The 27,885-nt window shown below is 36.1% G+C and overlaps 1 protein-coding gene across 2 annotated transcripts in view; it reads right to left on the bottom strand.

Moving 5' to 3' along the window:
• Hmt-1 (ABC transporter ATP-binding protein/permease Hmt-1) overlaps nucleotides 1-27,885 on the bottom strand; it is a 318,374-nt gene that overhangs the window by 131,455 nt on the left and 159,034 nt on the right. For both annotated transcript variants that reach the window (XM_090402438.1, XM_090402439.1), the window contains exon 8: nucleotides 21,911-22,032. In XM_090402438.1, coding sequence (XP_090258564.1) covers nucleotides 21,911-22,032 — 122 coding nt within the window. The remainder of the gene's footprint in view (nucleotides 1-21,910; nucleotides 22,033-27,885) is intronic.

Here is a 27,885-nt window from a genome sequence, read left to right on the forward strand (position 1 = left end):
CATTGATTGATATAATGCCCCACTGACACCATATAACTGTAGCATATACGACAAAACGTAAATACATCTCTTTATTATATTTCCATGCTTTCTCAACTGTTTGTCGTAAATGAAGATCTGATCATGACAACCTCTATTTGGCCTGAATCCAGTGCTTGTTCTTCACAAAGCTTTTCTTTCACAATTCTTCTCGACTGTTTCTCAAGTATACTGGCATAAATCTTGCTCGGAACACTCAGTAGGGAAATACCTCTGTAATTCACACATTCTGTTTTATTTCCCATTTTATATATGGGTATTATTAGAGCTCAACTCCAATCATAGGGAATTCGTCCCTCTCTCCAGGCTTTCTGAACAATGCGGTGCAGCCACTGTAAGACTTTTATGCCACCATACTTAAGCATTTCTGGTCGAATGTCATCTACTCCTGCTGCCTTTCCACATTTCAAGTTTTTGATGGCTTTTTTACTTCAAGTATGGATATGTATTCCTGACTGTATGGCTGTTGAATGTTTTTTTACCACTGTGCTATCACTACTTGTTTTATTTAGCAATTTTTCAAAGTAATTATTCCATACTTCAAGGATATCTTTTTCTCCCGTTTTCGTATCATTTTTATCATCTCTAACTCCTTTTACTGCACTCTTTCCTCCATTTCTAAGCATCTTCAGCAAACCCCCAGAATATCTTACCACCTTCTTGATATTTATTTTCTATGTTCTTGCCAAACTAGCTAAACAAAAGTACTCCCATAACTTTTGTTTTGCTAGTTTTACACAGTGTTTCGCTTCCTTACATTTGTCTCTGTATTCTCTAAGAACACAAGCTGACTTATTTGCCAGGAACTTTTGATATGCTTTCTTCTTTTCCTTCACTGCCTCTTTAACTTCCTGTGTCTGCTATGGAGTTCTGATTTTTCTATCCTTGCAGACAACCTCACCACATGCCTCTCTGGCTGAATCAATCAGGGTTTTCTTCTAGGTTTGCCACTGAATCTCCAAGGTTTGGTTCTTGTTCTCCAACTCTTTCATTTTTTCTTCAAATCTTTGTGTATTTTAGTCTACAGTTCACATCTGAGAGCTGCTCAACTTTTATTCACTTTATGACTTTCTTGCATGTAATTCTTCTTGGTATGAAATTCAATTTTATCCTGCTGAAGACTAAATAGTGATCACTTCCAATTTCAAATCCTCTGTACATTCTGGTGTCCTGCAACAGGGAGAAAACATCACTATCAACAATAACATAGTCAATGAGACTTTTCTTATTCCTTGCCTCTTCTCTCCATGTGAATTTGTGCACATTTTTATGTTGAAACATGGTGTTAGTGATAACCAGTCCATGTCCTGAGCAAAAATCCAACAGGTATTTGCCATTATTGTTAGCTTTGCTCTTTTCTCAAAATATTCCCAAAATATTTTTGTATGTCTGACAATCACTTCCTACTCTGCTATTTAGATCCCCAACAAGGACTAACCTTTCCTTTTTCATTGTGTCAGTAGCTTTCTCTAGAGCCTCAAAAGATTCCTCCACTTTCACCTTAGTAGAACCTTCTGTGGGACCATAGGCACAAATAAGTCTCACTGTCCAGTTCCCCATTCTGATATCTGCCCACATTACTCTACTTGAGACTGCCTAGCATTCAAGAAGATTAGCCTCCTATTTAGTGTTGAATACTATGACCACTCCTTCTTTTCCTTGATTGTCATTGCCTGAATATAACATTTTGTATTTATTGCTCAGAAAGATTTCACCAGTTTTTGTCTTTTTTTGTTTCAGTCCCACCCTATTATGTCGATCTGGTACTTATCTAATTCCTCAGCTAGCTCCATTTCTTTGCCATTCAGGCGTCTTATGTTGATAGTACCGATCTTTAACTCTGGTGATGTTGAGTTGGGGTTTGCTTTCAGATTTGTTCCAGTAGCTGACTTTTCGCTGTTCGCCCTGGTTCCCTGGCGAAAACAACAGGGGACTTGTTTAACCGGGAGACGCCCCAGCCGACATGAAATTTTGCCGGCTTGAGCGTCATGTTGTACCATCATTTTCTATACTGGTTTAAGCCAATAAGAATACAATTTGGTCGGCTAAATCCCAAATTGCCAGCCAATCCTTGTTCATTAAGTATCGAGGTGGATACCCAACAGAGTGCACCATGAGAAAGTGAGGATTGGACATTAGGTCAGAAGCTCTGGTCGGTTCTCCGCATTGCTTTAAAGGCTATGTGGAGGTCTCCTCTGAGTTATTCAGCTTTGACCCTTAAGCACCCCTGAACATATATTTGTATATTTTAATTTTGAATTTTCAACATTCTGCTCCCTATCACATTTTTTATCATTTGTTCCAATTTAATTGGTGAGTCAGCAGACATGTTTGGATAGTCTTTACTTGTATCCCTTGAACTCATAAAAATACATATTTTCCAGGATCAGTGTCATGGGTTTTTTTTTGTTTTTTTTTAAATATTAACCCCACATGATAATATACATATTAGTAAAGTATATGGACAGGTAGTTAAAAGGGAACAAACCAACCAACTGACGTGCTTAGGGAACACCTAACTGTTATAGCCTTGGGACAAAACAGTATGAAGAACTGTTCTAGAAAGCAAAGATAAATGAAATGAAACAGGTTGAAGAGGGATTGGTTGTAACAGGGTTGCAGTTGGACTGTGAATGGATGTCAACCAGCAATTGCTTATGTCAGAGGATGGATCTTAGTTCAGCAACACCCATGAAAATGCCTATAGAAAAGGCACAAATGCAGCAAGAGAATATCTATGTGAGAACATACTGAAAGCTTTTTTTTTCATGTGACTCCCACCCACAAAAAGTTGTAAACCTATATATAGTACATTAATACTACAGGTGGAGAAGAGATTTATGTTTTTGTATTTTTTATTTATTTTTAGGTATTCCAGAAATCCTGCTTTTAAAGACCAAACATGACTTTAAAGTCGCCTCAAGCATTGAAGAAACAGGACAGTGGTCTCACATTGGAATGAAATTCACCTTCCACCTTCAGAGATTCACAAACATCCATGGATCTTAGTTCAGCAGAATAACACCCATGAAAATGCCTATAGAAAAGGCATAAATGCAGCAACAGAATATCTACGTGAGAACATCTAAATATCTATGTCAATTCAGGATGTAAGCTGAGATTTGAATCTGCAGACTGTTGGTTGGAGAACAAATACATTAACCACTCAAACCAACCAGAACAACAAATTTAGGCGTAATGATAACATTTAAAGAATATATATAAAAAAATTTTTTTTAAAGTATTATATGAGGAAGGATGCGAAAGAGTTATTGGAAGAAGCAAAAAAGAAGAGTGAGAGGTGTAGTTTGTCAGTCTGCAGCCACAATATGATAGAGGTGAACTGAGGACAGCGATGATAACTAATGAATCAATACACAGGTTGTGCAGAAGGAGTGATGAAAATTTATGGACCTATAGCCCAAGTTTGATGGATGGATAGATTTGTATAATGTTGATGGAGTGCACTTAAGTGAATCGAGAGCTTTGTTCACTGTGTGGAAGAGCAAAGTCAGGAAAACTAAAGAAATTGAGGCCGATGTAGGTGAGCATGTGTGAAGGCACCCATGAAATGAATGAGTGCATGAATGAACAGAAAATGCAGAATTTAGTCTCTCAGGCAACAACATTGAATGGGGTAGTCAATTCAGGATGTAAAGGTGGTTGGGGCCTAAGGGGATGCTACAGTTTCTATATACTAATGCTAGAAGCATCTACTATGACCACTTTGCAAGGGCATATCATCCAAATGAAGTTAATGTTATGGCAGAGGTCACAGGAATTGATATGCGAACAGAGCTTGATGAATTGGATTTTTTTTTTTTTTGGAGGGGTTCTTTGTTTTTCACTTTATTTTAATTTTATTTTATGGTGCTAGACAGGTAGATTCCCCACATAGAATTGGATTATTTAAGTACATATTAAGATTGTTGGTAGTGGGGTTATTATCTGCTTTACAGGATTCCTTTTGGCCATATCACAGCTGCCATTTCATAATATTTCAGCTACAGCATTTGCTAGCAGTGTAGAATTATTTCTATATCATGGGATTATTTAATTTTTAGTCTTATAAGATAAGACTAATTTTAAAGATAATTTTTAGTCTTTATAAGAGAAACTGAAAGGTTTCTCTTATAATCAAATGCAGAGGTTTTAGTCCCCCCCCCTCCCAAGAGAACAATACAATTCATCCAAGAATGTGAACTCTAGGGATTAAAATCCAGGATGTGAAGAAGCAAAACAAGTGACAGGTTTTAAAAGAGATCATAGGGGTTAGCAAGATTCTTTCATGCCATATGGTGGAGGGAAATATTTAATTATAATTAAAGATGTGTAAACCAGGGATAAACTACTATAGGATTTCACATCCAAAGGTACACAATAATTCCTGTAATGGTAAGAAGTCAGGTTAAAACAGTAAAAACTGAGAGATTTCCAATGAAATATAACATAGAAAACAGTGATGAAATTATTATCCAGAGATTCTCTAAATAGGGTAAAATCAGCAACATGAAAGGGCATATCAGGCATAGATTCAAACTGGTTTTCTGGTGAAGTCACCTTCACAATAGATGTGAAGATGCCGGTACCAAATTTTGTCAACATCAGTACAACTTGAGTTACAGTGAACTATCCCAGAGTGCAAAGGCAGTGCTTGCATTGTGGTTCATACAATCACTTGGGCGGCAACTATCCCAAGGCTAAAGTTTTAACTGTATGGAGATCAAACATATCGCTAAGCAGTGTCTCAAATCCTGTCTGAAATGCAAAGCTTCTGAACATCACACTATTACCTATCCATTTAGAACTTTTGCCAAAAGAGTGGGGAGGCACTGATACAGCCTATTAGAATGGGTGTATCAGAGAGGCATAAAAAGTTCCTGGATCTTCCAATTTGGTCCAACAAAGTCAGCATTTACAAACTATACTTGGTAAAATCACAAAGATTTATAAATGTTTATGAATTCATTCAATTCTCCATTCAATGGAACAGTTAGATGAAAATTCATCCAGGAATTGCAGCCGTATTTCTACATTGCCCACTACATCATAGCAGCTGGAGACTGGAATTGTACTGAAATTCCCACATTAGACAAAATAGGAGCACACTTTAGAAGTGGAACAGTTGGATATGCACAGTTAAAAATATGTCTTGAAAATGCTCAACTAGCAGACATATGGAGGATTCACAACCTGCATCTCTGGGTTTACATGAATAAAGGTATTAGTACCTGCCTTGATCAAATTTATATCTCTTCTTTCCTTATAAATAGGGTACATCATATAAAACATTTTGACATCAACATGTCAGATCATAATCCAGTTCTACTTAAATTCTGCTGCATGGAAGAACAAGCAGAGATTAGTTAGAAACAAAAGATCAATGGGAACCTTCCACCAAATTTCCCATTTTGATCTTTTTAACCAAACACCAGATCCTCTGTTCAAACTGGAATAAAATTATTTGGAACTGGGATATGTGGCTTCAAACAAGTAGTAAAACAGAATAAATGAATGGAGAAAGGAACAGGTTTTCCTCAAAAGAAAAAAAAAAAAAAAGTTGAAAGATTTGTATAAAGAGAGAAGCTGGTTCATAACAAAGCAATGCAATGGCATAGAGTGTAACAACATCAACATAGAAATAGAAGTGGTAAGACAGAAACAAATGGAAGAAAAAAATTTTTAAATAAGAATGTAGCAACACATAGCAGATTCCACAAAGAAAGGACTATCACTCATGAATTTGTGTGGGTGGCGAAGACATGTCCACCACCCAAGTCACACTTTACTTCTTTCAAAAACACTACAGAAATATGTATAAAGACAAAAGTATTGTGGGAAATTATAACTCTTGGAACATTAATAGCTTTCCTGTTCATATCCAAGAAGGGCTCAAGAAACCCATTACAGCAGCTGAAGTTACCACACCCTATAAAGAATGCCAGACAAGAAAATCCCCAGGATCATACGGACTACAAATAGAACTTTACTGAAGGCCTGGGATTTTATTCTTTCCATTCTAGTTATGTTCTTTTTAATTCTTTTCTCTCTACAGGACACATACGAAGTGAATTTGTAGCAAGCCATACTGTCTTCATTCCAAAATCTAATAGAAATCATACCTTAATTAACAGCTGGGGCCTATTTCTCTAATATTATTATTATCCAGGCCTCCATGAAGTCAAGACTCATCGTGGGAGGTCCCTAGGAAACACAAAGTCTATCACACTACTCCTTGAACTCGTTGACTGTTCATGTTCTCACCACTCTATCAGGCAGTGTATTTCGTGGTTCAACCACCTTCTATGCAAAGAACCCACTCCCCACCCTCTTGCTCACAGCTTCCTTTCGTAACTTCCAGGGATGGGCTCCTTGTCATCGCTCCTTCCCACTGTTCCACCAAGAGAAAGAACTCTGCAGCGTCAACCTGTAACTACCTCTTAACAGTTTAAAAGTCTCAATCATACCACCTCTCCTTCTTCTATCTACTAAACTCTGCAGTCCACATTCCTTCAGCCTATCCTCATAACTAATATTGTACAGTCCTGAAACCATCTTTGTTATCCACCTCTGTACTCTTTCCACAGTTAATTTATCCCCTTCAAATCGTGGGGACCAATTTGAGAACAATAGTCTAAGTGTGGTCTGATCAGGGTTTTATACAATGGAATGACAACTCTTTTATCTCTGCAGGTCATCACCCTCAGTATTTCAGCAATCCTCTGGGTTACCTTCACCACCTTTGAAATATGTTCCCTGAATATCATGTTTCTATCAATCATCATCTCTCCAGATCTTGTCTCCCCTATTTCCTCCAGTACATCTCCTCCAACCGAGTATGCAACCTCCCATCAATGATCCCAAACTTCAAGATTTTACATTTTGCTGCATTAAACCGACACCCCCCCCCATTCATTTGCCCATCTGTCTAGTTTATTCAAATCCTCTTGAAGGGCTGCCACATCTGCACTGTTACTAATAACTCTTCCTAGCTTCACATCATTTGCAAACAACTGAATATCCCCTTACAATCCACTGACAGTCATTGATATACTGACATGGTATTTTTCTGCATTATCAATAACAGGTTGAAAGTAGGAATAAGATACATAATTAAAAGCACAGGTATATGGAGTTCCAGGTCAAGCAGTAGTATTTATCTGTTTCTAATACATGATCTACTCTGCCTAATTAATATGCAAAAGCAACCAATGGGAGTGCTATCGGTGGACCTTACTCAAGCATTTGATAATGTCTGGCATCCCTTTCTGTTCCACATCCACTAGCAAATTGATCTGTTATTAAAGGAGCCTATGCCAATTCAAATGCCCACCCCTAGTTAATGGGTTCCAATCAGTTCCGATCAAAATTCAAAAAGGAGTCAAGCATGGTTGCCCTCTCAGTCCACTGCTCTTTGTATTGGTTCTTGAACCTTACTTGCAGGAAGCTGACAATACACATGCTGTGTGAGGAATAAGTTCCCCAACTATGAAGGAAAATAAAGTATTAGCATATGCTAGTGTAATAGGCACTTTGAAGGATAATGACTCCATGTACATTTTTTTTTTTTTTTTTTTAGTATTTTGGAAAAATTCAGCAAAATCAGTGAATTAACTGATTTTAACTGAATTAACTCTCACTATACATGGAATTTCCCTCCTCCACTAACCTAATATTGTTGTGTCCCTATCTACGATTATTAAACTTTCTTTATCCTTTCAAGTGAATCTCTAATTTTTTCTTTATTCAAAACTTAACCATGCACGAGATATTACAAAATTCAAATATTTAAGCTTTTTCTCCCCTCAGTGTCCCTAATATTTATATTATACTGCGCCTTTCAGGACATTTAGTTTAAGATATATAATTCGAAAACAAGGAGCAATTACAAAAATATGTCTGCGTGTGAAACTATTAAGCAGTCGTGTTAAGTATCTCGTAACTTAACACATTAATTTCCTGCGTGATTAGGTTCATACGTTTTTTTAAGTGGTACATTAGGCAGCTATTTCAGACAACTGTATTATTAATGAACAAAGGTTTATTTAAGATTTCAAACATGGTACAATTCAATTTTATTATATAAAACACAATTCAATACTAAGAATAAAATTACAAAATTACACAAACAAAATACAAGTATTAGGGCAAAATCCTATGTGGGAATTTGCGATGGTGCCATCATAACAGACTATTTATACATATAAATATACACATATAACCCTGGAACAAATTAACACTTTACTTAACCTTATACTAGTCAGAATGCTTTATATTGCTATAATACCATGGACATTAATGTTTAAATTCAGTTTACCTTATCTAACTTACAAAACAAAACAACATAGGTTAAACTATCCTTGCGCTATGCCCATACATACATTTGACTTTTAAGACACTCTCATATGAAATACCATGTGCATACATAAATCTCTAGCACATGTGTGCTTATCAAATAACATAAACTAGTTTACTCTCATTCTACTCTGATTTGTACTAAAGTCCTAGTATATCTTCGACTGTCCAGTAATTAACAATGATTGCAATTATATGCGATTTCAATTGATACAAGATTTTACAGTACCTTTCTAGGACGAACCCTGGTTTTCACGATCTTTACCATTCGTGCTTGAATAAAGGACACACTCAGGATCTTCTATTCTATCACTATGGAACTCATCACGTGGGCATGGATTTCTGTATGGATTTTCTTTCCCTTGATACGAGTACTGGACGATGAGATACATAGACAATCTCTTCCTTCTTGTAACTATACGGTGTTCCTTGTCTCTTGCAATAGGAATACGGAATCGAATTCCTGCACGCTTTGTTTCCTTGTTGTGTCGGACGGAGATAACTCCTACGCCATCACTCAGGAAAACCGCGTGTTACCTATATGAAGATTTTGTGAAGAACCTCTCAGAAAAAAAAGCCCCTGTGTGTGTGTGGGGGGGGGGGGGATTTCCTAACCCTTTTATCTGCATGGCTCTATCGGCACCTTCTTCAATTTCTCTCCCCCCCCCCCACTGAGTTGATTTCACTCACCAATTAAAGTCGTATTTTTCTGCCCAAAACATGGTATGATTCGCTTGTACGCGATTCTCACGTGACGATGTCTCACTTCAGGAATTGACCTTGAGCAATCGTCATTTGTTTTAAGCTAGCCTCTATACTAAATTAATTCCCTTTTTAGAATTTACTTGAATATTTTAATCTCCTCTTTTCAAGTGTAAAAATAGCCTCTCATATACAAATTCTTATCTCTAATCTTCTTTTGTCTTACTTGACCTATTTTTTTTTTTTCATATCCTTTTTTGAAATAAGATTCCCTTTTTTATTATTTAGTTAAACAATTTCTGCTATAATTATTTTACTTGGATGCAAGCATATTTTCTGTCTTTAAATATTTTGTATTAGCTACTTACATAGAGTTTTATATTTTTATTTTCTTGTTACACCATGATAACTGAAATTTTTACATTCTTGTTTATCAGGGTGTTACAATATTACCAGCTCAAGAACTTATACAAAAACATTGAAACCTTAGAAGATTGGAAAATTAGGCCACTTTATTGTTTTCTAATGCCATGGTACTCAGATAATAAATATTAACATTACAAAAGCTGAAGAAAAGCAATTATATAGTAAACCTGTGCAATTTTTTGGTCTGCCAAGAAGTTAAAATTTTGTTATTTAAATAACACAGCTTCAAAAATCCATGCAATGTTGCAGACCAATTACATGTGCAGACTTTTTCCAGTACTACCTGGGTTTTCATTTCCTGCATTTGGGGTAAACGATTATAATGGTCAAAAAATTGAGATTGTTCCTGAATACTGCAACATTCTGGCATCGACATTCTTTCCATTAATAAAAGCAAAACTTGGTATAAACAATTTAACCTCTTTCACCATGAACTTCTACAGATGAGTACTGACATTAACACTTTCCAGTAAATGCAATCAAATAAAAGTACATCTGTTACAGATTGGAAACTGCAGAACATGCATTCCACAGCTGCCCTCTTGCCCTGCGTATTTGGAATAGCTTATGATATTCTTTGATATTCCAATTTACAACAGAACAGGATTTCTTTTTTCTTTTGCAGTACTCATCCCCCTCCTGTCAGCAATGGGAAGAGAATTGATTTTTACAATAAGTGAATTCAAATGTGCTTATGGAAAGCAAGGAAAAACATGGATTTGAAAATCAGCAATATGATATATAAATGCTTTACAGTATTGTATTATGAAAATTTTATGGTTAGATGTTAGATTTTTAGATGTTTTTTGTATTTAGAAAGAAGCATTCTAGAAGATGCTAAATTTTTGGCTAGGTGGTATGGATCATCTACATCATAGGTGGCCAACAGCAGGTACACGGGCCGCATGTGGCCCTTAACATGATTTTGTGCGGCCTGTGGCAGGATAAAAACTATATTAAATTATATATATTATCAATTTAGCTATTAGTTTCGGCCACAGATTTTCTGATTGATATACTAGTTATATTCATTATTTCTGATGACGAAAACAATTTATATTAAATTAAGGGGATAAAAATCCCTTATTATTTTATGCCAAAAAATATAGCCGTTTGGCTTTTCAACTATTTATATTCTCAACACTGAATCAAAATGGTTTTAAAAAGATTACTCAATTTATAAAATCTACTGCTTCTCTGTGCGAGTTGTATTAGTGGAAGTGGTAGATTTCTACGAGCTCCAAAGTAACGCATCATTGAAAGTCACTTGCTCTACTCTGGTTACAGTGAACGGTTTCAGAGACTCAGTTTCACGGTTAACAGTGTTATTATTGCAGTTTGTGTCCCCTGGTCAGTTACTTCAGCCTTTGTGTACTATGAGTAAGAAATATAATAAGATAAGTAAGATCTGTGAAGAAAACAGGTCATTTCAGTTTTTTTTTCTGTTTATAAACAGAAATTATAAATAATAACAACAACAAACCACAGTGCCTTGTGTGTTTGCAAGTATTGTCTGTGCACAAGGAATATAACCTCAAACGCCACTACATATAGCACCATGCCGCTAAATACCAAGAATAAGAATACGCTGGACAAGTATGTACTAAAATTGTACGTAGTTTGAAGAGAAAGGTTAGTGCTCAGAAATCTATTTTTATTAAATCAACATCAATGCAAAAAGCTCACTCTTGGCATCGCTTGTTGTAAGTGCAGAGATAGCAAAAGCAAAAAAATTATTATCTGATGATGAATTTGTAAAACACTGTTCTGTAAAAATGGTACGTGCATTTGGGGAAGATAAAATTGCCAGTGAGTTTGAAAGCGTCCCACTATCAAAACAAACTGTAACAAAAAGAGTCGAGGAAATAGATTCTCACATATTAAATAAATTAAAGCTTACTTACAGATTCAGCTTACTTCTCAGTGGCTCTGGATGAATCAACTGACATAACAGATACAGCTCAACTTCTAATTTTCATTCGAACTGTTTCCAAAGACTTTGTTATTAACGAAGAGCTACTAGCATTAGATTCATTGCATAACACAGCCAAAGGTCAAGACATTTATGATGCAGTTATGAAGGTTGTAAATGGTACTGGTGACATCAACAATCTTACAGCTATTGTGACATATGGCGTCAAATCAATGCATGGTACTCAAACAGGCTTAGTTGACTTACTAAGGAAGGCTAGAATCAACTGCCCTCTATTGCACTGCATTATACATCAGGAGGCTCTGTGTGGTAAAATTCTGGAGGTGGAGGATGTTATGAAAACTGTAATGAAATATGCGAATCTAATTAAAGGCGGAAATCGGGCGTTGACACACCACAAGTTTATTTCTTTTCTAAAAGAAATGCAGGCAGAATATGACGATTTAGTGTTGGACACAGAAGAACATTGACTAAGCAGAGGTAACTGTATGAAATGGTTTTTTGCTTTGAGAAAGGAAATAAAACAGTTTTTAGAGGAACAAGAGAAGACACACAAAGAACTAAACACAAAACTATGTGATCATCATTTTAACAGCTTACTACCTTTTCAACAGACATCACACACCACACGTGAAGTTACAGGGACGTAACCAAACAATCTCAGATTTAGCTGGACATCTAGATGGGTTCATAAGTTGAGTGAAGGTTTTTAAATTCATGCTAGTCAGAGGAAACTCGATACATTTCGCTTCCTGCAGGGAACTGATGGAGGAGAGCCAATACATTGACTTCAAGTTTTCTGTGCCAATGTTAGACCAACTTTTGGAGCAATTCAGTAAGCGATTTTCTGACTTCAGTGACATTTGGCCACAACCGACATTATTTAACAACCCAATGAAATGCAACATTTCAGACCAGCATGACATTATTCAATTGGAGTTGTATGACCTTCAAAGTGACCCCTTTTTCCAGTCAAGGATGAGATAGGCACATTGACTTTTGGAAACTGGTACCAAGGAAAAAAATCTTGCATTGAGTGATTTCAACTTGAGAATTGCATCTATGTTTGGAAGCACATACATATGTGAATGCACTTTCTCAACTATGAGGGCGGTTAAATCATCACAAAGAAGCTGACTAACTGATGACCACCTTCAGGATTTGTTATAAATGTCATCGTCATCATTGAAAATCGACTTTCTTGAACTTGTTGCCACACATGAACGCCCACAGTGTTCTCATTAAATTGTGTTACATGCAGGAGTGTAGTCCTAAAAGAAATAGTGCCAGGGCTCTACCTTGGAAACAAAAATCCAGAGCACAAAGTGTGGCATTATTTTTATTATTATTATTTCAACGGCTATATGGCAGAGAGATTGCCTTGTTTTCTGAAACGAAAATGAGCAGCAAGGTGCTATTTTTTGACCGACAGCTGGAAATGCATTATAAGTCTCATTATTATAATTCTTATAATTTATTATAATGAATTTAAAAATTTTGATAGTTTTAAAAAAGACCAGGGCGTTGCCCTGCCACACCCTGGCCCGACTACACTCCTGGTTACATGTAAAAAAAAAAAACCAGAAATATGTAATTTAATTTAACAACATATTTAAATCAATCAAGTATTTTATATTGTTCTCCCAGTAGTAAAATGATTCAACAAATATAGTAATTCAATATATATAACTATTGCCTTGAAAAAAATGTAGAGGTTATTTTTATTTAAGTTCTGTCTAAAATTGTGTGGCCCATGACGCTACCACTCATCATACATTGGCCCTCGTATAGAATGAAGTTGGCAACGCCTGATCTACATTATGCAATATTCACCAGGGGAAGATAAAATTCTATCGATTTTTACTAAGAGATTTTTTGAAATGGTTCCATCCTCTTAGTTCATTGTGGTCAATTACAGAGCAATTCCAGGCAGAGAAGGCCAACTAAAGGTGATTAAGATAGATAAGGCTGATACCCAGGTGACGTTAACACCTGGGTAGCAGTCATCTTTGCACTTGAGTTTCAATTGGTCTTTTGAATGTTCAGCTGAATGAGATTGGTGAAAAAGAACAAAAAAATATGATAGCCTTTAGCTACATGATGATGATATTAAAGAGCTGAGGTCATATTTTCTATCTCTCATGCTATCCATCTATCTTCTCTTTCTCCTAATACTATCAGACTCTCTTGCATCCCTATACTAAATATTCTAGGCCAATGATAAACTCCCCTTTACCTTTTCGCTTCAATTAAGGTTGAAAGTGTTTGTGAAGTGGACTTCCCATAATGCATAGCACTATACACTCCCAAAAGGATGTGTGCTTTACATTATGGGATACATCATCATCATCAAATTCCTGCCATGTACCCTCAAGGGGTGTACAGGATATGATAGTACCACATGAAAAAATTACATCATTACTAACTTCCTATCTACAATTTTCCTCCGTATCAATTCACCTATATCTTGGTCTTCTTCTGGGTCGTTTTCCTGCCAACCTGGCAAAGAACACTTGTTTTGCTAATCTTTCCTCTCCCATTCTATTTAAGTGACCAAACCACCTGAGATTAGCTCTGCTAATGCATTCCTGGATGCTGACAGAGTCAAGTTCTTTCCTAATATCCTCGCTTTTAATATGATATTGCCATTGATGCCATTTGTTCATGTCTCTAATCTTTCTCAGGACTCTCATATCTGCAGTCTCTAGTCTTTGGTCAAGTGTTTTACTTCTGACCTAGCTCTCAGATCCATAAGTTAAAACTGGTTTGAACACTGTCTTGTATACAGCTAATTTAGTGTTCTGACTAATTTCTCTCTTATTCCATATGAATTTATTCAATTGACTTCCCACCATACCAGCTTTGCTGATTCTATTGTCTATTTCCATATTTAATTTACCATCTACACTAAAAATCGTGCCTAAGTAGCTGAAATGTTTTACATGTTCCACAGGTTCTCTGTTCACAATGCAGTTGACATTTTCAATGATTCTGCCTATTTTCATTGTCTTTGTCTTTTTATTGCTGACCTTCATACCATATCTATTACAACAGTTATTCAATTTAATCAGGGAATCTTGCAAACTTGTTGCGGATTTATTTAGAAATATAACATCATCCGTATAAAGCAAAGAGCTCACATTAACATCTCCAATTTTGATATCATGTTTAATACCACTTTCCTTCATAATGTGATCCATATAGATAATGAATAACAGAGGGGGTAATGTACATCCTTGTCTCGCACCAGATTTAACATTAAACCATCTTACTGTACTTCTGTCAATTCTAACTGCTGACTTACAACTCAAATAAAGACTAAGTATTGCTTGATATAATGCCCCATTGACATCATATAACTGTAGTGTAATGAATAGCTTCTCTCTTGGCACCTTGTCATATGCCTTTTCCAAATTGACAAAACTTAAATACAGATCTTTGTTATATTCCCACACTTTCTCAACTATTTGTCGTAAAGTGAAGATCTGATCCTGACAGCCTCTATTTGGCCTGAATCCAGCTTGTTCTTCACCAAGCTTTTCTTCCACAATTCTTCTCAACCGTTTCTCAAGTATACTGGCATAGATCTTGCCAGGAACACTCAGTAGGGAAATACCTCTGTAATTCTCACATTCAGTTTTATTTCCCTTTTTATATATGGGTACTATGAGAGCTCTACTCCAATCATCGGGAATTCGTCCCTCTGTCCAGGCTTTCTGAACTATGCAGTGCAGCCACTGTAAGACTTTGATACCACCATACTTCAGCATTTCTGGTCTAATATCATCTAGTCCTGCTGCCTTTCCACATTTCAAGCCTTTGATGGCTTTTTCTACTTCAAGTATGGATATGTATTCCTGATTGCATGCCTGTTGAGTGTTTTTTATCACTGTGCTGTCATCACTGCTTGTTTCATTTAGCAGTTTTTCAAAGTAATTACTCCATACTTCAAGGATATCTTTTTCTCCTGTTTTCATGTTACCTTTATCATCTCTAACTCCTTTTACAGCTCTCTTTCCTCCATTCCTAAGCTTCTTCAACAACCTCCAAAATATTTTGCCACCTTCTTGATATTTATTTTCTATATTCTTGCCAAAGTCCTCCCATGACTTTTGTTTAGCTAGTTTTACACAGTGTTTAGCATTCTTGCATTTGTCTCTGTATTCTCTAGAGCACAAGCTAACTTATTTGCCAGGAACTTTTGATATGCTTTTTTCTTTTCCTTCACTGCCTCTTTAACTTCCTGTGTCCACCAGGGAGTTCTGATTTTTTTATCCTTGCACACAACTTCACAACATGCCTCTCTGGCAGAATCAATCAGGGCTTTCTTCAAGACTTGCCACTGAATCTCCAAGGTTTGATTCCTGTTCTCAAACTCTTTCATTTTTTATTCAATAATCTTTGTGTATTTTAGTCTACAGTTCACATCTGAGAGCTGCTCAACTTTTATTCTCTTTAAAACTTTCTTACATGTCATTCTTTTCAATATGAAATTAAATTTCATCCTGCTCAAGACTAAATAGTGATCACTTCCAATTTCAAATCCTCTGTACACTCTGGAGTCCTGCACCAGGGAGAAAACATCACTATTAACAATAACATAGTCAATGAGACTTTTCTTATTCCTTGCCTCTTCTCTCCAAGTGAATTTGTGCACATTTTTATGTTGGAACATGGTGTTGGTAATAACCAGTCCATGTCCTGAGCAGAAATCCAACAGATATTTGCCATTATTATTAGTTTTGCTCTTTTCTCCAAATTTTCCCAAAATATTTTTATATGTCTCACAATCATTTCCTACTCTGCTATTTAGATCCCCAACAAGGACCAACTTTTCCTTTTTCATTGTGTCAGTTGCTTTTTCTAAAGCCTCAAAAAATTCCTCCACTTCTACCTTAGTAAAACTTTCTGTGGGGCCATAGGCACAAATAAGTCTCATTGTCCAGTTCTCTATTCTCATATTTGCCCACATTACTCTACTTGAGACTGACTGCCCTTCAAGAAGATTAGCCTCGTATTTTGTGTTGAATACTATGGCTACTCCTTCTTTTCCTTGATTGTCATTGCCTGAATATAACATTTTGTATTTATTGCTCAGAAAGATCTCACCAGTTTTGGTCTTTTTTGTTTCAGTCACCCCTATTATGTCGATCTGGTACTTATCTAATTCCTCAGCTAGCTCCATTTCTTTGCCATTCAAGCTTCTTATGTTGATAGTACCAATCTTTAACTCTGGTGATGTTGAGTTGGGGTTTGTTTTCAGATTTGTTCCAGTAGCTGACTTTTCGCTGTTCGCCCTGGTTCCCTGGCGAAAACAACGGGGGCCTTGTTTAACCGGGCGATGCCCCAGCCGGCATGAAATTTTGTCATGTTGTACCATCATTTTTTATTTTGATTTAACCAATAAGAATACAATTTGGTCGGCTAAGTCCCAAATTTTCAGCCCATCCTCGTTCATTCAGTATCCAAGTAGATACCCAACAGGGTGCACCACAAGAAGGTGAGGATTGGACATTAGGTCAGAAGCCCTGGTCGGTTCTCCGCATGCCTTTAAAGGCTATGTGGAGGTCTCCTCTCAGTTATACAGCTTTGACTGTTAAGCACTCCATTATGGGATAATAAGACAATTAATGTGAGGTCATTAGCTTCTATAAACAAGTAGCCTAGTTGTGAAGAAACTTCATGTGCAAGCTTTGTTTGCTTATAATTGGATAAGGAGGATTAAACAAGAATATAATTTCTTTGCATTTTTAATTTAAATGGGGTCCATGAAACACTGCTAGCATCCAGGAATATGTTAGCAGAGCTAATCTCAGGTGGTATGGTCACTTAAACAGAATGGAAAAAGAAAGATTAGCAAAACAAATGTTCTCTGCCGGGTTGGCAGGAAAGGACCAAGAAGAAGACCAAGATGTAGGTGGATTGATATGATAAAAAGTGCTTTAGAAGATAGAAATATAAGATCTGGTAATGTTGGAGTCTTGACATATAACAGATTGATTTGGAGGAAAATTGTAGATAGGAAGTTAGTAATGATATAAGTTTTTCATGTAGTAATATCATATCCTGTAGATCTCTTGAGGGTTTATATAAGAAATTTGATGATGATGGTGGGGTCTATGAAGTGATTTTGCAGCTCTTTCCCCTTGTAAAGTGCTGAGTAAGACCATTTGATGAAAATATGATAGGATCTTCCTATTTTATTAAATATAAAAGCCAAATGATTAAGGCACCTGAAAACTCCGGCACATTGCTGTGAAACAAACTCATCTTTAGGAAAAAATAAGAAGGAAGCTAACATGCAAACAGGTAAAAAATTACAAAGTTTAAGAACATAATTACTCACCATTATCTTTATTTCTTGGACAAAAGGAATAGGGTCCCACAAGTAGAGGTAATTATAGTTTCGTGTTATGTTTTCTATGAGAATAAAAAATAAATGTAGACTTGATGAACACTACCTGTGGAACAAAAGGTGCAAAATGAATTAATGTTGTGAAGGTAAATTTTGGCATGAATGATGGTAAAACATCACATCTTCCTTTGTCAATTTTCTTTCACTAAACAGAAAACTGAGGTTTGTCTTTTGATTGGTTCATTTTGATAAGGTTTCACTAGCCTGACAGCTATTTCAAACTGGTTGGTTCTCCTCAGAGACAAGACAGAAACCTTAAGAAAACAAAAATTCTTGTTCAGTACTAAGGAACTCAAAGTGTCAGAGAGGTGTATTTTTCGTAAGCGAACTCTCAGTCGATGCATAAGGAATTAACTAAAATAAAGAGCCAAAAGGCTTCAGTTTGACAATGCAAAATTATATAAATCAAGTGAATATTAAATCCAACATTATTTCAAAGCTGAATGTAGAAACTATAAAGGTTTCGTATGAAATTTGACCAGAGAACTTACGGAAATACACTCACCAGCATTTGCGAGTTGCCCTAGGCGAATATATGGAGAGTTGCAATGTATATATGAGTTGCAAAAGGTGAAAACGTTGCAAAATATATGTATTGCAATGTATATATGACTCGCAAAATGCAAATATATGGATGCTTGGGCAAGTGATCATGTCCTCTATATGGTCCATGCTAGGACAACTCGTAAATGCTGACTAGTGTATTCCCGTAAGCTTTTTGGTCAAATTTCATATAAAACTTTCATAGTTTCTACATTCAGCTTTGAAATAATGCTGGATTCAATATCCACTTGATTTATATAATTTTGCATTGCTGAACTGAAGCCTTTTGGCTCTTTATTTTAGTAAATATTTTAAGCACCGACAGTTTGCTTATGAAAAATACAAACTCTCACACATCAAGTTCCTTCATAATGAATGAGATTTTTTTGTTCTCTTAAGGTTTCTGCCTGGTCTCTGAGGAGAACTAACCAGTTTGAAACAGCTGTCAGGAAGTGAAACCATCACAAAATGGACCAATAAAAGGCAAATATATGGACGCTTGGGCAAGCGATCATGTCTACTCTATGGTTCATAGGGCAACTCATAAATGCTGGTGAGTGTATTCCCATAAGCTCTCTGGTCAAATTTTGGATGAAACTTTCATAGTTTCTACATTTGGTTTTGAAATAATAATGGATTTAATATCCACTTGATTTATATAATTTTGCATTGCCAAACTGAAGCCTTTTGGCTCATTATTTTAGTAAATAATTATGTTTATCTTTTATAATTCCTATTGACTATAATGGCATTTCATTCCTATAAATTATATATTTAGTTTAATCCTTTGTCCAAATATAAACAAAGTTTGTGCCTGAAGTATCTTCAGGACTGGGGCAAGTCGTGGCAAAGGTGGACTAAGTTCTCATCACTTTCCTTAGTATCCCGTAATGCAAAGTACATCTCCTTGTGGACATGTATAATGCTATGCATTATAGGAGGGGTCTGGATCCCACTGAAGAGACCTCAATAAAGGTCGAAACTGGTCTGGGTAGTGACCCTTCCCATAATGCTATGCATTATGGGATACTAAGGAAAGCAATGAGAACTTAGTCCACCTTTGCCACGAGTTGCCCCAGTCCTGAAGATACTTCAGGCGCAAACTTTGTTTGCTTATCTGTCTGGAGTGCTGGATATTATCAAAGGCAAAGGTGAGCAGGGGATAAGTTATTACAAGAAAGAGAACTAATTTGGCAGCACCGATGCATAAAAGGTTGTTCCATTCCCACTGAAAAATTCGGATATTGATAGTGCATGGGAAGTGGTAAAGGACTGTTTGAGGGGGGTAATGGCTGACTGCATACATATAGTCAGGAGAGAATATCAAGTGGGAGTTAAATGGATGAATATCATCATTAAGCTAGAACTCCAAACAAAGAAACAATTGTGGAGGGAATTTAAGGAAAAGGCGACCTGCAGGCACACGAACAGTACAAGGCAGAGGCCAGAAGGATAACTAGTACGGTAAGAAAAGCAAAAGCAGATTATGAAAGGAAGTTAGGATCCCAAACAGTTCTTTCAATATGCTGCAAGTAAAAGAAAAAATGCATATGGCAGAATGATTTTAAGGAATGCCGATGGTAGTGAGGTAACTGATTCAGTCGAAATATTAGAATTACTAAGTGAACACTTTGTAAGAGTATATAATCCAGGCAGTGATATTGCAGGAAACTGAGGCGAATGAAATGGAGGTGAATAGTATATTACAGAACCTTAATGTGAATACATTTGTGGGATAGGATAGTATACCAGCTCGAGTCTTTTGTGAAGCGGTAAAGGAACTGTCAGTGCCCTTGACCATATTGTTTAATATAAGTCTCAGCTCTGGGTTGGAAACCTAAAGTCCTAAGGGGATGGAAAGAGGAGAAAATAGTTCCATTGCATAAAAGAGGCTGCAAGATTAATGTAGCAAATTACTGACCAATCAGCATATCAGGAGTTACTATCAATGTATTGAAGAAGTTGGTCAAGAGCAAAATACAAGAATGGGTAGATTTTAATGGAATACTGCATGGGGGCAGCATGGTTTTGTGAAGGGTAGATCATGCCTCAGTAACTTGCTCACGTTTTATAATACAGTGACGGCTGAATTGAATAAGGGTAATGGGTTTACAGTGATACTACTGAACTTTGCTAAGGCCTTTGAAAGGATACACATGGAATTCTAATCAGTAAACTGCAGCACATGGATGGATATGGGGTTGGTGAGATGGATAGGAGGGTGGTTGATGAAGAGATATCAGAGAGAAATTTATTCGGGAGTAGAGTCCAAAAGAAGGCCTGTGACTAGAGGTGTGCTGCAGAGTTCTGTTCTTAGACCACTGCTATTTAATTTGTTCATTAGTGATATAGGAAAGGATCTGAGATGAACTGTTCATTTATTTGCCAATGATGTAAAGTTGTAGAGCAATAGTGAATGTACATGTAGTCAAAATTTTGCAGGATGATTTGGATAGATTGGCAGACTGAGCTAAGGAGAACGGATGTCAGTTTAATGTGCAAAGTGTAAGGTTATACATTTTCAGGTGAAAAGATTATCAGCAGTATACCTCATTGGTGGAACCATACTCCAGGAAATTGACAAAGCTAGAGAGTTGGGAGTGTTGGTGGATAGGGAGTTGAAGTTTAGGGGGCACACAGCAAAAGTGGCAAAATCAGTTCATCAGATCACTTGGTTGCTGAAGAATACTTTGATGAGCAGAGACAAGCAGGTTATTGTTCCTCTTTATCGAGCCTTGATAAGACTCCATCTTGACTACTGTGCCCAGATCTGGATGCCAAGGTTTCTTTTTGATGGGGAGGAGGTAGAGAGGATCCAGAGGCGAGTGACAAGATGATGGCTGGTCTATGAAATGAACCTTACAAGAAGAGGTTGAAGATCTGTGTGTTACAGAAATTGGTTGATAGGCAGAAAAAGGGTGATATGATTGAGACAATCAAATTACTGAGGGGTTTTTACAAGATTAATTCAAAGGAAATTTTTCACAACAGGTTCTGGTGATGGGAGAACTAAAGTCCATCCATGGAAACTGAGCAAGAGTGTGGTTAGCAAGGGTGTTAGAACTAGGTTTTTTACTTGGAGAGTGGTGAATAAATGAATAAGCTGCCAGAGTCTGTTGTGGGTGCCATGACTGTGAATGAGCTCAAAGCAAAGCATGATAGATACTGTGCAAATGCTGAATAGTTCTTGACATGATGTTTAGGGACTCCCTCGATGAGTCTAAGGACTCCGTGGAGTTGCCTGTAATAATAATATTAATAATATTCTTTCTATATATCTTAGCCTTCTAGTTATGTTTTTAATAAGTCTGTAAATATGAAAAAATATGTATGCATTTTCAGATGAGTATCAATCTAATCCTATTTCTAAAAACATTATCCATCAAATCTGAATTCCTTAAATCTTAAATCTTCATAGAAAGAAATACAAAAATTTCTTTCTGAATGTTTAATTTTCACTTCTAAACTAAGATTTGCTATTCAGAACTAAACCTTACCTAAATAAAGTATCATAGTAAGGAAAACAATCAGCCCAAACCAAGGATTGAAAGCCGTGGTAAAGTATGCAACAGCAATTATGACATCAGCACAGGTTGGAAGAATGTTGAAGACAATATAGCTAAGTACAACAAAATATCAAATATTTTTAAAGCATTTTAGCATATGACATTAAATATATGCGATTGTTCTAGTTCATACATTAAAATCTCAAATTTATTACCTGTAGCCCTAAAAGATAAGTTGAACATTAACTAAATCCACTATGCAGTAATTTGAGTACTTTTAACTGCAAATTTCATTTTTTTCTAAATATTGAAATTACATTTTAAATATCAAAATTACAATGTAATTTTGATATTAAAAATTTTTACTTTTATTACATATTTATTTTTTTAATGCAACTTTCACACATCAACCTACAGTACATTAGCACCATGGGAAGGCTAAGTTCTTATTAATTTTTTATTTTCATTTAGACATATAAAACTAACTGCTGAATTTAGCATTTGCTATTAAGTACAAAAATATCTCAGCTGGAAGAGTAATCCAGCTAAGATCAATTACATAAATTAAAGATGCCAAGAAATTATATTCTTCGTTTAATCCTTTATCCAAATGTAAGCAAACAAAGTTTGCTCCTGAAGTAACTTCAGTACTGGGCAACACGTATATAGAGGCTAAACCCTAATGACTTCACATCACTTGCCTTAGTATCCAATAATAAAAGCACATAGCCTTACAGATATGTGTAATGCCATGCATTATGGAAAGGGTCACTACCCAAACTGGTTTCTACTTTTATTAAGGTCTCATCAGCGGGAGCCAGACACAGAGATACCAAGGTTGAAGTAATGCAGAAGTCATATCTGGGTCAGGCTTCCACTGATGAGACCTCAATAAAAATCGAAACTGGTCTGGGTAGTGACCCTTCCCATAATGCATAACATTATACATGTCTGTAAGGATTTATGCTTTGCATTATGGGATACTAAGGTAAGTGATATGAAGTCATTGGCCTCTATATATGAGTTGCCCAGTCCTGAAGTTACTTCAGGTGCAAACTTTGTTTGTTTACACTTGGATAAAGGATTAAACCAAGAATATAATTTCTTGGCATCTTTAACTTATACTACAACCAAGTGGAAAACTTCCAGCAAGACCAATTACAATTATGCAATAATATATTAAAATAGTTATTATTTATTATTATTATTATTATTAGACACCTCCAGGGAGTCCAAAGACTCATCAAGAGAGGGCTCCTGCTCTACAACTCTGTCTCCACTCAATTCACCAACTGACTTCAACTCCACCAATGCCATCTGCTGCAGACCATCACTACCACTAGCATTTCCATAGACAATCACAAACATCCATGTCCACAGCGGCATTCGAACCTGCAGCCATTTGGTTAGAGAGCGGATATGCTAACCACTTGGCCAGCCAGGCTGGCACTACTATACTGGTCATTATTTAATGCTCTGCCTTTCAGTTCCTTGTTCATTACAATCAAGGATCTACATTCATTCTTTCATTAGATAAGCAAAACTACCAAATTACAATCTTCATGGCATATTAAATGTGCTGATATTCATGTTGAATATGATCAATAGTCAACTTGATCATATTCAACTTGTTTGATTATCATCAACAAGAAGAAATATTTCCATGCTAATATGATGCAGGAGTTGAAATAAATGTTGAAGAACAAATCCTTTTTGATCCTCAGACAATTATTCTAGAGTGGAACGAAATTTTTTTTTTTTTTTTTTGTAAATGCATTTCTATCCTACAGAAACAATTGATGTTTAGGTTCTGGATATCTACCTTTAAAGATTTAATCCAAAGGAGCAAAAAAAATTTTTTTCGTAAATTGTTCTGATTTGGACCAAAAAATTTCCCTCTCAGAAAATAAGGCTCTCTCTGAAAAAAGGATGTGCACACACTGCTTATATCTTCTTTAAAGAGAAGAGTTTATCTTTTATTTCCATTTTGTATTTCAAAAATTTAAATTATCAACATTCTTTTTTTTTTGGGGGGTGCTTAAGGGTCAAAGATGTATAACTGAGAGGAGACCTCTACATAGCCTTTAAAAGAATGCAGAGAACCGACCAGGGCTTCTGACCTAATGTCCAATCCTCACCTTCTCGTGGTGCACCCTGTTGGGTATCTACTTTGATACTGAACGAACGAGGATGGGCTGTCAATTTGGGATTTAGCCAACCAAATTGTATTCTTATTGGTTAAACCAAAATAAAAAATGATGGTACAACATGACAAAATTTCATGCCGGCTGGGGCGTCGCCCAGTTAAACAAGGCCCCCGTTGTTTTCGCCAGGGAACAAGGACGAACAGCGAAAAGTCAGCTACTGGAACAAATCTGAAAACAAACCCCAACTCAACATCACCAGAGTTAAAGATCGGTACTATCAACGTAAGTAGTCTGAATGGCAAAGAAATGGAGCTAGCTGAGGAATTAGATAAGTACCAGATCAACATAATAGGGGTGACTGAAACAAAAAAGACCAAAACTGGTGAGATCTTTCTGAGCAATAAATACAAAATGTTATATTCAGGCAATGACAATCAAGGAAAAGAAGGAGTAGCCATAGTATTCAACACAAAATACGAGGCTAATCTTCTTGAATGGCAGTCAGTCTCAAGTAGAGTAATGTGGGCAAATATGAGAATGGGGAACTGGACAATGAGACTTATTTGTGCCTATGGTCCCACAGAAGGTTCTACTAAGGTAGAAGTGGAGGAATTTTTTGAGGCTTTAGAAAAAGCAACTGACACAATGAAAAAGGAAAAGTTGGTCCTTGTTGGGGATCTAAATAGCAGAGTAGGAAATGATTGTCAGACATACAAAAATATTTTGGGAAAATTTGGAGAAAAGAGCAAAGCTAATAATCATGGCAAATATCTGTTGGATTTCTGCTCAGGACATGGACTGGTTATTACTAACACCATGTTCCAACATAAAAATGTGCACAAATTCACATGGAGAGAAGAGGCTAGGAATAAGAAAAGTCTCATTGACTATGTTATTGTTGATATTGATGTTTTCTCCCTGGTGCAGGACATCAGAGTGTACAGAGGATTTGAAATGGGAAGTGATCACTATTTAGTCTTGAGCAGGATAAAATTAAATTTCATATTGAAAAGAATAACATGTAAGAAAGTTTTAAAGCGAATAATAGTTGAGCAGCTCAGATGTGAACTGTAGACTAAAATACACAAAGATTATTGAAAAGAAAATGAAAGAGTTTGAGAACAGGAATCAAACCTTGGAGATTCAGTGGCAAACTCTGAAGAAAACATTAACTGATTCTGCCAGAGAGGCATGTGGTGAGGTTGTGTGCAAGGATAAAAAAATCAGAACTCCCTGGTGGACATAGGAAGTTAAAGAGGCAGTGAAGGAAAAGAAGAAAGCATATCAAAAGTTCCTGGCAAATAAGTCAGCTTGTGTTCTTAGAGAATACAGAGACAAATGTAAGAAAGCTAAACAGTGTGTAAAACTAGCTAAACAAAAGTCATGGGAGGACTTTGGCAAGAATATAGAAAATAAATATCAAGGCAGCGGCAAAATATTCTGAAGGTTGTTGAAGAAGCTTAGGAATGGAGGAAAGAGAGCTGTAAAAGGAGTTAGAGATGATAAAGGTGACATGAAAACAGGAGAAAAAGATATCCTTGAAGTATGGAGTAATTACTTTGAAAAACTGCTAAATGAAACAAGCAGTGATGACAGCACAGTGATAAAAAACACTGACCAGGCATGCAGTCAGGAATACATATCCATACTTGAAGTAGAAAAAGCCATCAAAGGCTTGAAATGTGGAAAGGCAGCAGGAGTAGATGATATTCGACCAGAAATGCTGAAGTATGGTGGTATAAGAGTCTTACAGTGGCTGCACTGCATAGTTCAGAAAGCCTGGACAGAGGGACGAATTCCTGATGATTGGAGTAGAGCTCTCATAGTACCCATATATAAAAAGGGAAATAAAACTGAATGTGAGAATTACAGAGGCATTTCCCTACTGAGTATTCCTGGCAAGATCTATGCAAGTATACTTGAGAAACGGTTGAGAAGAATTGTGGAAGAAAAGCTTGGTGAAGAACAAGCTGGATTCAGGCCAAATAGAGGCTGTCAGGATCAGATCTTCACTTTACGACAAATAGTCGAGAAAGCATGGGAATATAACAAAGATCTGTATTTAAGTTTTGTCAATTTGGAAAAGGTATATGACAAGGTGCCAAGAGAGAAGCTATTCAATACGCTGCAGTTATATGGTGTCAGTGGGGCATTATATCAAGCAATACTTAGTCTTTATTTGAGTTGTGAGTCAGCAGTTAGAATTGAAGGAAGTACAGGAAGATGGTTTAATGTTAAATCTGGTGTGAGACAAGGATGTACATTATCCCCTCTGTTATTAATTATCTATATGGATCACATTATGAAGGAAAGTGGCATTAAACATGATATTAGAATTGGAGATGTTAGCGAATTTATTTAGAAGTATAACTTCGTTCACATAAAGCAAAAAGCTGACATGCGGATGATGTTATACTTCTAAATAAATCCGCTACAAGTCTGCAAGATTCTCTTACTAAATTGAATAGCTGTTGTAATAGATATGGTATGAAAGTCAGCAATAAAAAGACAAAGACAATGAAAATAGGCAGAATCATTGAAAAGGCCAACTGTGTTGTGAATGGAGAACCTGTGGAACTAGTAAAACATTTCAGCTACTTAGGCACGATTTTTAGTGAAGATGGTAAATTAAATATAGAAATAGACAACAGAATCAGCAAAGCTGGTATGGTGGGAAGTCAATTGAATAAATTCATATGGAATAAGAGAGAAATTAGTTGGAACACTAAATTAGCTGTATACAAGACAGTGTTCAAACCAGTTTTAACTTATGGATCTGAGAGCTGGGTCAGAAGTAAAACACTTGACCAAAGACTAGAGACTGCAGATATGAGAGTCCTGAGAAAGATTAGAGGCATAAACAGATGGCATCAATGGCAATATTATATTAAAAATGAGGATATTAGGAAAGAACTTGACATTGTCAGCATCCAGGAATGCGTTAGCAGAGCTAATCTCAGGTGGTATGGTCACTTAAATAGAATGGGAGAGGAAAGATTAGCAAAACAAGTGTTCTCTGCCAGGTTGGCAGGAAAACGACCCAGAGGAAGACTAAGATATAGGTGGATTGATACGGTACAAAGTGCCTTAGACGATAGAAATATAAGATCTGATAATGTTGGAGTCTTGACAAGTAACAGACTGATTTGGAGGAAAATTGTAGATAGGAAGTTAGTAATGATGTAATTTTTTCATGTAGTACTGTCATATCCTGTATACCCCTTGAGGGTACATGGCAGGAATTTGATGATGATGATGAACATTCTTTTTCATTGTTAATATTAACAGTTAAATAAATACTATTTTAAATGTGTTTTTTTTTCACTTTGAATAATTTTTTTAACTATTATATTTTCTAAATTAATCCTGAATAGTCAATAAATAAATCAATAAATAATTTTTTTTTTTTCCCCGATGGAGTGGTATTTTCTGGGAGCGAACTTTTTTGACTCAGAAGTACATCAGAAGAAGAAGAAGTAAATCATTCCAATATTTACAGCTCTCTGAATAGATAAAAAATTTTGATAACAAAAAAAATTTTATCTGGAATTATTAATTTGTGCAATTAAAGAAAAAAAAAGTTTTGAGAGGAAAAATTTATTTTCCTTCAAAACCATTTCAAACCCTGATATGAAGTGATGATTGTCTGTTATCATTACATGTAGACACCTCCAGAGTCAAGGACTCATAGATGGAAGACCCTGGAATGTGTAATTCATTGGTATCTCTCATACTTCTCCTTAAAAGCCTTCAAAGAGAGACTTGTAATGTCCCCTGGCAGCTTATATTCACTCACTACATGCCATGAAAAACACTCAG

Source organism: Typopeltis vanoorti, chromosome 13 (assembly GCF_054136105.1).
Source record: "Typopeltis vanoorti isolate ZY-2024b chromosome 13, IOZ_Tvanoo_1.0, whole genome shotgun sequence".
NCBI classification, from domain to species: Eukaryota; Metazoa; Arthropoda; class Arachnida; order Uropygi; family Thelyphonidae; genus Typopeltis; species Typopeltis vanoorti.